At 37.7% G+C, this 12,960-nt stretch overlaps 1 protein-coding gene across 2 annotated transcripts in view; it reads left to right on the top strand.

Moving 5' to 3' along the window:
- Positions 1-12,960, top strand: part of P3H2 (prolyl 3-hydroxylase 2) — a 157,267-nt gene that overhangs the window by 117,747 nt on the left and 26,560 nt on the right. For both annotated transcript variants that reach the window (XM_021070049.2, XM_084990714.1), the window contains 5 exons: positions 6,022-6,153; positions 7,501-7,643; positions 7,974-8,063; positions 10,475-10,515; positions 11,986-12,080. In XM_021070049.2, coding sequence (XP_020925708.1) covers positions 6,022-6,153; positions 7,501-7,643; positions 7,974-8,063; positions 10,475-10,515; positions 11,986-12,080 — 501 coding nt within the window. The remainder of the gene's footprint in view (positions 1-6,021; positions 6,154-7,500; positions 7,644-7,973; positions 8,064-10,474; positions 10,516-11,985; positions 12,081-12,960) is intronic.

Raw genomic sequence — 12,960 nt, 5'->3', positions numbered from 1 at the left:
CTGTAATACTGATTTTCAGCATATGTTTTGTTTTCATTTTATTTTATGCTTTACAATATATTGTGGACTTCTTGTCATGTGAGTACCTGTATATCTACCTTATTGTATTTAATGACTGTGTAATGATCCATTATATGGGGAAAGTATAATTTATTTGACCAGTCCTTTTCTGATGAATATTAAGGAAATTGCGATTTTTCGTTATGATTAACAATGAAGTAGTGAATACCTTTGTTCAGTCTTCTTCAGTTGCTTTAATGAATATTTTATTACATATGGGAACTTAATCTATCACAAAGTGGCATTTAAAATAGCAGGTAAGGAGGATTCCCATCATAGTGCAGTGGAAACAAATCCGAGGAGGAACCATGAGGTTGTGGGTTCAATCCCTGGCCTTGCTCAGGAGGTTAATGATCTGGCGTTGCCTTGAGCTGTGGTGTAGGTTGCAGACGCATCTTGGATCTGGCGTTGCTGTGGCTGTGGTGTAGGCTGGCAGCTGTAGCTCTGATTAGACCCCTAGCTTAGGAACTTCCATATGCTGTGGATGCGGCCCTAAAAAAAAAACGCCAAGAAAAAAGAAAAAATAGGATAGCCCTTTTTAACCTTACAAAAGACAAGAAGTTTGAAGAAAAAGACTTTACATAAGATTTATATATATAAAATATACTATGTATCAGGTTGATTTATAATGGCAAGTGGAAAAAGTAAAATGTTTATAGGAAAACAGTTAATATCCTGAATATTTAAACAAAGCCTGTGAATTATTAGTAGTAGTAATTTACTTATTTATTGGTATTCATAATAGTAATAAGCAAAATTTATTTTGCGGTTACAATATACAGAGTTATGTCTTTTCTACCCCTCTAAGGAGCTTCTTGTTGGTATTGTTATTCACCCTCTTCTCCCTTTTTAGATGAGGAATTTATACCTCAGAAAGAGTAAGTAATGGGATTAAGGTGAAGCTGGGAATCACACCAAAGGTTTTCTCACTCTAGAGTCCTATTTTGAAGGTCTACACAATTGAAAAATAGGCAAAGGTTATTTATTCAATAAAACACGTTTAACACATCTGTTGAGTGCATATTGTATTCCAAGTAATAAAAACATGAAAAACAATGTTCGGCTTCACATATTCTCATAGAAATGCAAATTAATGAAGTCAGTGTGCTTTCCTCAATTTCCAATGTTTTCTGTCTTCCTAAAAAGTACCACTCACCAAGTACCTGAAGCCAAATCCCTAGAAGTTATCTTTCAACCTGTTCTTCAATTCCTGCCCCCCTGTGATTTGTTATCAAACTTCGATAAATGCGACCTCCTAACAGCATTTAACATTTCCCTGGTTCGCTCTATTCCTTTTCCTACCACTTTGATTCAAATCAATGGTGTATTTTAACTAAGCTGTTGTGAAAGCCTTCTTCCTGATCCTCATGTTCTGATTAGGTTTTTAAAAAACCTAAAGTCTGCTCAAAGGCATGCTGAATCACCTCCACTCACCCTCCAGTGGCTTCATTGCACTTGAAATAGAACCAAAAATTTTAACAAAGACCTTCATGACTGCACACTGGTGTACGTATTCATCCTCTCTCTTTTTCTTTCCCTTTAATCCATTCCTACTGCACTTCTTTTAATTCCTAGGCTATGCCAGACTCGTTTCCACTTACAGACCTTGAAAATGTTGTTTTCCTCTGTCGCTTGGCCAGTGTCTTATCTTGTTAAGTGCTTAATCCTCAGTACCTACTTAAAGTGACAGGCAAATAGCAGGTGTTAGGGAATATTTGTTAAATGAATGGGTGTAAGGAAGGAAAAGGGAGATAACATATCTATCAGTCACATTGCAGAGATTAAAAAGGTTAAAAATACTCCATGTTTGTGAAAATAAAGGTCTTAAATTGTTGAGATCTTTTAGAGGGATGATTAGAAAATATCTATCAAGATTTAGACTAGGAAATAAAATAAAAATCGATTTACCTTTTAACATTCATCCAATTCCTTCCCCCCACCCCCAGCTTCCACCTCTGCTAACCATAAGTCTGACTTCTTTTTCTTTTTTCTTTGTCTTTACATCCTTACCTGCAGCATATGGAAGTTCCCGAGCTAGGGGCCTCAGCTGCAGGCCTAGGCCACAGCCAGAGCAACGCCATATCTGAGCAGCATCTGTGACCTGTGCTGTACCTTGCAGCCATGCCAGATCCTTAACCCACTGAGAGAAGCCAGGGATCAAATTCTCATCCTCACAGACAGAGGGTCGTGTTCTTAACCCACAGACCCACAACGGGAACTCCTGATCCCTTTTTCTCTGAATTTGTTTGCTTGTTTTTGAAGTAAAGTAGACCTTCTACACTATGTTAGTTCTTGTTATAATATGTCACCATACAAAGATATCACATAGTTATTGACTGTATTTCCCACACTGTACATTTTATACCCATAACTCATTTATTGTGCAACTGTGGGAATCTGTCAGTCAATTTTCTTAAACTCCCTCATCTATTTTTTTTTTCCTTCCCTACCCTCTACCCCTCTGGCAATCACCTGTTTGTTCTCTGCATCTATAACTCTGTTTCTCTGTTTCTGTTTTGTTATGTTTGTTCATTTGCTTTGTTTTGTTTTTAGATTCCACATATAAGTGAAACCATATTGTGTTGGTCTTTTTTTTTTTTTAAGGGCTGCACCTGCAGCATAAGGAAGTTCCCAGGCTAGGGGTCGAATTGGAGCTGTAGCCACCTGCTGGCCTATACCACAGTCACAGCAATGTGGGATCCTAGCTGCGTCTGTGACCCACACCACAGCTCACAGCAATACCAGATCCTTAACCCACTGAGCGAGGCCAGGGATCGAACCCACATCCTCATGGATCCTAGTCAGATTCATTACTCATGATTCACAATGGGAACTCCAGTATTTGTCTTTTTTTTGGTCTGACTTACTGGCATAATAACTTCTAGGTCCATCTTTTTGTTTGTCACAAGTAGCAAGATTTCAATCTTTTTTTATGATTGAGTTCTATTGTGCGTGTGTGTATATATGTGTGGGTGTGTATGTATATGTATAAATGACATCTTCTTTATTCATTTATCTATTGATGGGCACTTAGGTTGCTTCCATATTTTGGCTGTTGTAAATATATCTACATGTCAAATAACTTAATTGCTTCCCATTCAATTACCCAGAATCAACTCAATTCATCTAAAATCAATGAAATATCTGAATTATTGGAGTTTTTTTCCTGAAAGTTTTGTTTTGTTGGGCCTCTGCCAGCACCATCAATCTGCATTTTTTGTGATCACTACTGATTTTAATGTCAGTTTTATGTGTGCTTCATATTGCAGTTGCTGAATGTTTCTTTAACTTAATCTTTATTTGGGAATGGGCAGGCTTTTCTTTTATCATAGTTACTATTTTGTGGTTTTTCAAGGACAGGAGCCCTGCCTCTATGCCCACATTCATCTCTGCACTCGCCTCTACCAGTGACCACTGAACAGCTTTGGCACATGTCCTTGATCTGGTTTAAGAAAATTGACTGACAGATTCCCACAGATTAACATTTAGTGATTTTCTAAGGTCACCACAGCATGTTGGTTGGGAAAAAGAACAGAAGTACCCTAATTCAGGCTCTTAATACCTTACCCGAACGCCGTCATCATCACCATCACTTGCAATAAAGAAAAGTGATAGAAAAGCCATATTTCCCTCAAGTTCTAACAGATATTGTACATTACAGAAATATGGTAACCCTTCCTGGGAATTTAAAGCATATCCTATTTATGATGAGAAGGAAATCTTTAAAATTATTCCCATACAAGTGTCTTGGATCTCAAACATATTGAAATATATTAATTGCACAATAACATTTGGTATATAAAGGAGGCTTGAATACAACTAATGGAAAAGTATATCATAACTCTTTATAAATTCCTATCTGGGTTAAAACTATCCTAAATTAGGATTAAAACTCACTCTTAAAATACAGAGTATATTTAGAATTTTTTTTAATTTTAGAGTTAGGAGAACATTAAACATTGGACAAAAGTACAAATGGCTTTTGAATGCAGTTATTTGTTACTAGCCATGCTTCTTGGTGCCCTAAAAGGTATCATTTTGTCACTCTTATTTTGTTGCTATTTATATCTTGCTTTGAAGAAAATACTTTCAATCAGATTGTGAGTTCTTGGTGGATGTGTTTCCTAGCTTTTCCTTTTGCTTATCATTTGGAATTGAGTACATATTAAATGGTTAAGAGAAAAGCCAATGGCCGAGTAAACTAGGAGAAAGCATTTGAGTGTTGTTTATTGTTGTTTTATTAAGAAATAAAATAGCTAGCTCTTTATTTCTAACATGTTAATCAAATAAACAGAACTCATTTTTCCTCTCACATCCTCCACTGAAATTAAGAATCAGTAGGAGTTTCTTGGTGGCCTAGCAGTTAAGGATCTGGTATTCTCACTGCTGTGGTACAGGTTCAATCCCTGGCCCAGGAACTTCTGCATCTGTGGGCTCAACAAGAAAAGAAAGAAGGCATTCCTGTTTTGGCTCAGCAGGTTAAAGATCTGGCATTGTTTCCCTGAAGATGTAGGTTCTATCGCTGGCCTTGCTCAGTGCATTGAGGATTCAGCAATGCCAAAAGCTGAGGTGTAGGTCGCAGATGTGGCTAAGATCTGGTATTGCTGTGGCTGTGGCATAGAGTGCAGCTGCTGTTCTAATTGGACCCCTAGCCCAGGAACTTCCATATGCCCCAGGTGCAGCCCTTAAAAAAAAAAAAAAAGAAAGAAAGAAAGAAAGAAAGAACCAGTAGACGATAGTGATTCTATTAGCTATGCTGTATTGGATTGAGTTAGCCAGGTTTTAAGAGAACTGGCATATTTTCCTACACCCAGAAAGCATATATTTCCTTTCTGTTGTGTTTTGAGGTCCTACTTCCAGGTCATCCAGATACAAGCCAAACTCTGTGTAACAGAGAGCCTTTTGAAAGGAGGCAGTTGTTGTGGCTTAGACTGTACAGTCATCAAGTTGGGTGGCTTCATCATTATTCTCAAAAGACCTTGCTCGGCACAAGCATGAATGGACTATTCTGTTAATGGAAAAGACTGCCTCCATCTTCATTGTAAAAATTGGAGTGGGGGCAAAATGTAAGAAGGGTTTTCTTTCTGGGCCATTAGCCACTGTGTTTCCTTAGCTCATTCTTAGAGGAGATAAACCCCAGATTTCGAAGGAGCATGAAACCCCCTAAACTTCAGGATCCTCATCTGTTTGCAGATGAGAAGAAGGGGAACAAAGAAAGGGAAACAAAGAAAAAGAGGCAAGATGCTTCTTCAGACCCTTTAGCTTTCATCTTTTTCCTATTTGAAACCCTAATACTATACCAGTCTCTCAGTATTAGGATTTGCAATGTCCAGGTGATGAACTAATTTGTAACTGGATAGAATAGGTTCCTGATCAAAAGATGTAAAGGAATGTTGTTGTTATTTGCTCTGTAGGAAAAGTTGCTTGAAAATGTTAAAAGGAAAAAGAGCCTTGTGGCTTCCATTCTCTACATAAGCTCCTCGTGTCCATGGCAGTTCCCTTCTCTTGACTGGTCCTTAACGTAACCAGGATCTGAATGTCCCATCCTGATTCTAGGACACTTCAGGGCATCCAAAGTCCAAAGAGAGACCCAAAAGTGACTTTAAATAATAAAGTCACTTACTCAGCTGGGCCTGGGTGGGGTGAGATGGCTTACGTCACTTTCAAGAGATGTAGAAAAGGATACACACAAGGCAAGAGTCCTGTGTGGAGGAGGAAAGATCGAGAGCCAGAAGATTTGGAATCCACTAGTAATTACTCCAGTGATCGCTGGTTAGGAAGCCTTGACCAGTCACTTACTTTCTTTGTGAAAAGGATTGATAGTCATGAAGTGAGATAATAATAATACCGCTCTCAGAGAGTGTGGTGGGATAAGGAATATCCTGTGTGACTGTGGCTCTGACTTTGAGTCTGGACATTAAATAGACTGGAGGAACCCACGTCTTGGCTCTTGTTTTCCAGATCACTACATGCAGGTGCTGGTCTGTCAGCATGAATGCGTGAGGGAACTTGCCACCCGCCCCGGCCGCCTCTCCCCTATTGAGAACTTTCTTCCCCTGCATTATGACTACCTACAGTTTGCCTACTATCGAGGTAAAGCGTGGATTATCTGTGAAGGCCCTTGGGGGAAGGGGTGTGGTTCATCATAACAGACATCCACGTTTTTGTGAGTTTGTCCTCTGCCTTCCTCAGTTTATAGTCAAGTGATGAGGATGCTCTCTCTCTCACCCCACATCACTGCACTTGGAACAAGAGAAGGTGAAACCACCCATGAGCAAATGCTGTGACAATGTCCTGAAAGTTAGATGAGACTGATATTTTGTATGAGTTTTACATTTAATTTTTCAACTTCATTTTAAAAGATAATATATTCACAGGTTCAAAGACCAAATACCATAAAACCCTCTTTTCCTCACAAACCAATTTCATGCCCCACAACCCACAGTTTCTTACTTACCTTTCCAAAATTTTACATGGAAACAACACACACACACTTCCCCCCCTTATACATAGAAGACAGCACATTATTTACACTGTTACCTACACATTAGATTTTTTTTAGCAGGTTTGCCTATTAAATTACCTTTTGCTTGGTCAAAAGTGGTCAAATTTTGGCAATTTTATATGGCTCAACCTGATTGTTTCATTACATAGAGATCTTCCTCACTATTTTTTTTTAAATTTGCATATCATTGTACTGTAATTTATTTCATGTGTCTCCTTACTGAAGTGTTGTTTGTAATATTTTACTATTACACTCAATCAAGTGAATCATATTTTATGTATGAAATTTACACTTGCACATAAATATCTATAGGGTAAATTTCTAAAAGTACAATTGCTACATCAAGTAGTTCATTTGTTTGTAATTTTGACAGATGTTACAAATTTTTTCCTCCATATAGTGTACATTTTTCTTTGGGTAACAACAAACGATATTATCAAATTTTTAGATATTCCTCAATCATTACGTGAAAATTGATATCTCAATAGAGTTTCAATTTCCATTTATCTTATTGAAGAAGAGCGAGAGAGACAGGGAGAGAACTTTTCTTATATTTAAAATCAATTAATAGAATTGAGAATGATGAAATTGGTCTTTAATATCATGTTTTTAAATTCAGGACAAAAATCAGAATTAACCCCAACAATTCTGCCCTGTATTAAATAATTTAAATTGTCAGTAAACATCTTCAGGTGTAAGCTTTTGATAATCTGTTGAAGATAACTAGCTGCATAGTAAACCAAAGCTAGTTCCTTTGAAAACCTAAAACCCCACCTTTCCTTTTATCTGCAACTATTTCTGAGTACTCTATTCAGCATTGCAGCATCTTCACTCTTAGTGAATGCTGATGCTGATCTCTCATAGGCATGTATCTCCTGAAATTTTTGTAGACAGGCCTAGGCTGACGCTAATGCTGCAACTCCTGGGTTTTTCAGTTGGCGAATATGTGAAAGCTTTGGAGTGTGCCAAGGCCTATCTTCTAATCCATCCAGATGATGAGGATGTTCTAGACAATGTGGATTACTATGAGAGTATTTTGGACGACAGCATTGACCCAGGATCTATCGAGGCCAGAGAGGTGAGACCAGTCCTGAGAAGAAACTATTCTGCCAGGTGCTCTGGGCACTTGGCTTCTGGGTGTTGGTAAAAATATATAACTTCTCTTAAAGGTATCTAGCAATTTAGTAAGGGCTCTAGGACCCAGTGCTTTTGAACTTTAATTCTTATTGCCAGGAGCGTATTTTTCGCATGTGTGCTAGCTTGTGGAAATCTGTGGAGACAGACAATTTTTGCAAGTGTGAATATTTTTTAGCTCATTTGATACTGTCCAAATAAAAGTATTTCCACTTGAACATTTATAATATCTCTTAACTGTTATTTACATGTACATTTTCTTTATTGTTTGTAGGATTTGATGATGTTTGTGAAGCGTCATAAACTGGAGTCAGAATTAATAAAATCAGCGGCAGAGGGTCTGGGATTTTCATACACTGAGCCGGTAAGAGTGAAGAAGAGAGGAAAAGTTCTTTAAAAGAACTATTCAGTGGACTTCTTATTTGTGATTTTATTCCTCAACCCCATTCGTTGAAGAAATTCTAATCCCCTGCCTTATGTTAACAAAAACTGGGGTAAAGGAGGTGTTTACTCTGTATAGGGATGAACTTTAAAAGACTGTAATAGATTTCCATGTCACTGAGGTCCAAAGTCAAAAGCAAATATGTTTGGATAAGAAAGAAGTATTGTGTACAAGCTACATTTGCCTCAGGATTGTTTTATCTCCTAACCTCTGCATGCTACATTTTGTATTTTCACTTAAACATTTTAAACATTAAAAAGACTTCAAGGAGTTCCCGTCGTGGCACAGTGGTTAACGAATCCGACTAGGAACCATGAGGTTGCGGGTTCAGTCCCTGCCCTTGCTCAGTGGGTTAATGATCCGGCGTTGCCGAGAGCTGTGGTGTGGGTTGCAGACGCGGCTTGGATCCCGCGTTGCTGTGGCTGTGGCATAGGTCAGCGGCTACAGCTCCGATTAGACCTCTAGCCTGGGAACCTCCATATGCCGTGGGAGCGGCCCAAGAAATAGCTAATAAAAAAAAAAAAAAAAAAAAAGAGAGAGAGAGAGAGAGCAAAATCAGCCACAATTGTATTACCATCATGTTGTCTTTTGTTCATGCCTCCATGTTCTTTTAAACACTATGCATATGAAGACATACCTGTTGTAAAACTATTACCACAGTATAGATAGATTTCTGTTCTGATTTTTATTTAAGGTAGTATAAATAATTTATGTTATTCAGCTTTTAAAATTATTTTTAGCTACATCTGTATTTGAGTACAATAAGTTAATTCTCCTGCTTCTAAACATTTGGTTTATTTGGGCTTTTTCCTGCCAAAAATTAATGCATTAAACATTCTTCTTTCTGTTGAACTATATCCATAGAATAAATTCCTAGAAATGAGATTACTCTGCCATCAATGGTTATGAAAAGTTTCACAGTCTTTGAAATTTTTTTTCTAAAACCAAGTTTTCTGGTCCCTTCACTATTCCTAGAAATGCTTAAATCTACAGTTTACCACAAACATTTCAGCAATTAGAAATAGCATTTTAAAATCACTCATATTGGCAGTATATTATGTACAAAATGGTACATCATTGTTTTATTTTATTTTAATTTTTTTTTGTCTTTTCTGTCTTTTCTAGGGCTTCCCACGGCACATGGAGATTCCCAGGCTAGGAGTCTAATCGGAGCTGTAGCCGCCGGACCTACACCACAGCCACAGCAACTACACCACAGCCACAGCAATGCCAGATCTTTAACCTACTGAGCGAGGCCAGGGATTAAACCCGCAACCTCATGGTTCCTAGTTGGATTTGTTAACCACTGAGCCAGGATGGGAACTCCTCATTGTTGTTTTAACTTGTATTACTTTGATGATCAGCAAAAATAAACTTTTCACAAATTATTATTAATTATTTTCCTCTCTTTTGAATTATGTATTTTTTCTTTTTGCTGTTTGCTATATGTTATTTATATACAGTACATGATAATATGTTTATAAAAACATTGTAATAAACCTGATTTGTAAAATATTTTTCATCTTTCTTAGTTACGTTTTCATTGGCATGTTCTAAAGTTAATTTTAATATACATTTCTAGTAATAACATGTCTAATATGTTTAGCCCACTCTCACTGTTTTTTTAAAGTTATGTTATCCCAAAAGACTCTAGAAAAAAATCACTTACTTTATGTTCCTGTAATGATCATTAACCAAACTGGACTTTTTCTTTTATTTGTTTTATTTATAAAAGATAAAGGAGTTGTACTTAATGATTTTCTGTCTTCCTGTCACAAAATTCTAAATCACTATCTTGGACAAAAGGATGGACGCACAGGCTAATTCCATGCTTTTTTTTTTTTTTTTTTTTTTTTGTCTTTTTAGGCCCCCACCCGAGGCATATGAAAGTTCCCAGGCTAGGGGTCACATCAGAGCTGTAGCTGCTGGCATAGCAATGCAGGATCTGAGCCGTGTGTGCAACCTAGCTCACATAGCTCATAGCAACACTGGATCCTTAACCCCCTGAGTGAGGCCAGGGATCAAACCTGAATCCTCATGGTAACTAACCTAGTTGGGTTTGTTACCGCTGAGTCATGACAGGAACTCCCCATGCTATTTTTAAAAATCCATTTGTGACATCTTTTACATTTGCCAAAATTACATCAACCTTAGCCTTATTTTTTTATTAAAAATTAAAAAATATATTATATTGTAGCTTTATATAGTATGCAAGTTTTCTAATATTTTAGATCTTTTGAGTGTTATAAATATATTTTGCTTTATCTTATTTCTGCACATGGCATTTCAGTAGCAAAACTGCTGAGTTTTCTTTTTTTTTAAATTTAAAACAGAATTATTGGATTCGATATGGAGGACGACAGGATGAGAATCGGTAAGTTCTCCATTCAGAATATGGAGGGTTTTTGGTTCCTTTTTTGGCTGCTCCAGGGCATATGAAGTGTCCAAGCCATGGATGGGGTTTGAGCAGCAGTTGTGACTTACACTGCACCTGTAGCAACGCTTTATCCTTAACCCACCTGTGCCAGGCCTGGGAACAAACCTGTGTCCCAGGGCTCCAGAGATGCTGCTGATGCCATTGCACCACAGCGGAAACTGCAGAATGTTTATTTTTAATAAGAAGAAATACTTAGAGTCATGTTTATTATAAAGAACTTAGCTCTATGAAATAGGCAGAAGGATATAATTAAAAGAGCTCTGATTTGGGAATCAGGAGCTCTGTGTTCTGGTCCCAGCTCTTCCTGTTACTTCTGAGGGACCTTAAATAATTTATCCTTCTCTCTGGTTCTCATGTTTTTCCTCACATGAAGGGATTAAATCAGGTGATCTCTGAGGACTAAACGTTCTGTGACTCTAAATCAGAGAAAGTTAGATGCTCATTTTGATTTATTAATCAAAGAATAATAAGAAAAAAACTATGAAATTATCTTTTTAATGATGAATCATCTTACTGCATTTACTTGAAAGCATCTATCTTGGCAAGCTTTACTGCAAGCTAAAATATGAAGTGTCATGAACACAATCAGAAAAGAAGAAAAACATTTCTTTTTTTAAATGAGAGTGCTCAAGTGTCAATTCACATGTTCCCAGCAGCTGACGGAGCCACATAAAGTTGGAGTTATGTGTTTGAGATCATGAAGTCCTGGTATTAATTATCAAATTCAGAAACTGAGGCCCCGACAAGGCAAATGACTTGGGTATCTCTCCCACAAAGGACTGGCAGCTCCAGATCTTCTTATTCAGTGTCTTGTAGTCTTTCACTAAGCTTCAAGGGCTCACCCCCGGGTAGCCTCAAATTATTGCAAGAGATGCAAGAAGGCATATGCACATTTGGATTTGTTCAGTTTGTATATATGTATACTGATAGGACATCATGCTACCACATATATGTTTGCAATGTTTGACATAAGCCCTGTCTCCTTTCTTGAGATAGAGACCCACTAGACTAGGGCATGATTTATTTCAATTCAGCCTCATTCAGTGACACACTCTATGCTCAAGACATATAATTTGACACTCTGAGCATTATAAACTGGCACATGATTATTTTTTCCTGCTCTGTTGGGACTCAATGTCTAATCTTAAGGGGGTTACATTATGGATACAATTAACTGAATTAAGGTTGCTAAGAAGATTTAGAGATGTGAAATAGAGCACACTGGATGAGGAAATAAAGAGCTTCATGGAGGTAATGACATCTAATTTCATTGAAAGATAAGTGGACTTGTTATAGCCAACAAAAATATCTAATATGAAGTCTTAGACAGCCTGGGTAAGATATCCTTTCCCTTTGAACATCTTTATTCAATGAAGTATTTCTATTTCAACTTTTTTTGAATGGCAGGGTCCCTTCAGGAGTGAACGTGGAGGGAGCAGAAGTTCATGGATTATCAATGGGGAAAAAGTCATCACCCAAGTTAGACCGAGATCTAAGAGAAGGTGAGTATCATTGCATTTTTATGCTTAGAAGGAGGGGACAGAGAGGCTGGGACATGGCCAGCCCTTACGAGCCCATTTTCTCTGAGAAATAAGTAGGACTAAGCTACTCCAGTTCACAAGACTTTCAAAGCAAGGCTTAAAACCAAAAATGTCTCAGGTACACACAGCACTATTTTTGGTTTTCAACAAAAGTGCGTCCAAGTTCACTCACAGGTGGGAACTGTCTGATCATCACTGTCCTCAGCTGAGTACCTGAAGCTTGGAGAGGTTTCCTGGCTTACTTCTCGCACATCTTGGGTGAGTGCTAGAGAGTGTGGAATAGACTGTGTATCAGAGGAACTTGAAGAGACAGGACACAGGAGACATTAGAGTAGTTAACCTGTGGTCCTTGAGGCGTATATATCTGATCAGGGCTTTGAGAAATAAGCAGAATTTGATTGCATTGACAGAAGTGCAGAGGGCAGGCTGTTCAAGTGGATAAAACAATTTCCATGAAGGCACAGAGATGGCTCAAAATTAGGACATTAGATAACCTCAGAATGCGTGGAGAGCTAAGTGAGGTGTTGCTAAAAGTCGTTTCTAAATAGTTTTATTTTATTTATTTTTAATTATACATTTATATGCATCTATGTATGTGTGTGTATATATATATATATATATATATATATATATATATATATATATATAGTGTGTGTGTGTGTGTGTGTGTGTGTGTGTATAGTCTTTTTAGGGCCACATACACCACACCCACAGCATGTGGAAGTTCCCAGGCTAGGGGTTGAATCAATCAGAGCTGTAGCTACAGCCACAGCAACGTGGGGTCCAAGCCGCATCTGTGATCTACACCACAGCTCACAGCAATGCTGGGTCCTTAACCCAT

The sequence above is a fragment of the Sus scrofa genome, chromosome 13, assembly GCF_054392235.1.
Source record: "Sus scrofa isolate SSC_HxYL_T2T_F1_AM1 chromosome 13, Sscrofa_HxYL_maternal_Yorkshire_Landrace_v2.0, whole genome shotgun sequence".
Lineage (NCBI taxonomy): Eukaryota > Metazoa > Chordata > Mammalia > Artiodactyla > Suidae > Sus > Sus scrofa.
Note: the sequence above shows the minus strand (reverse complement) of the source record. Positions and strands in the feature narration are given on the sequence as shown.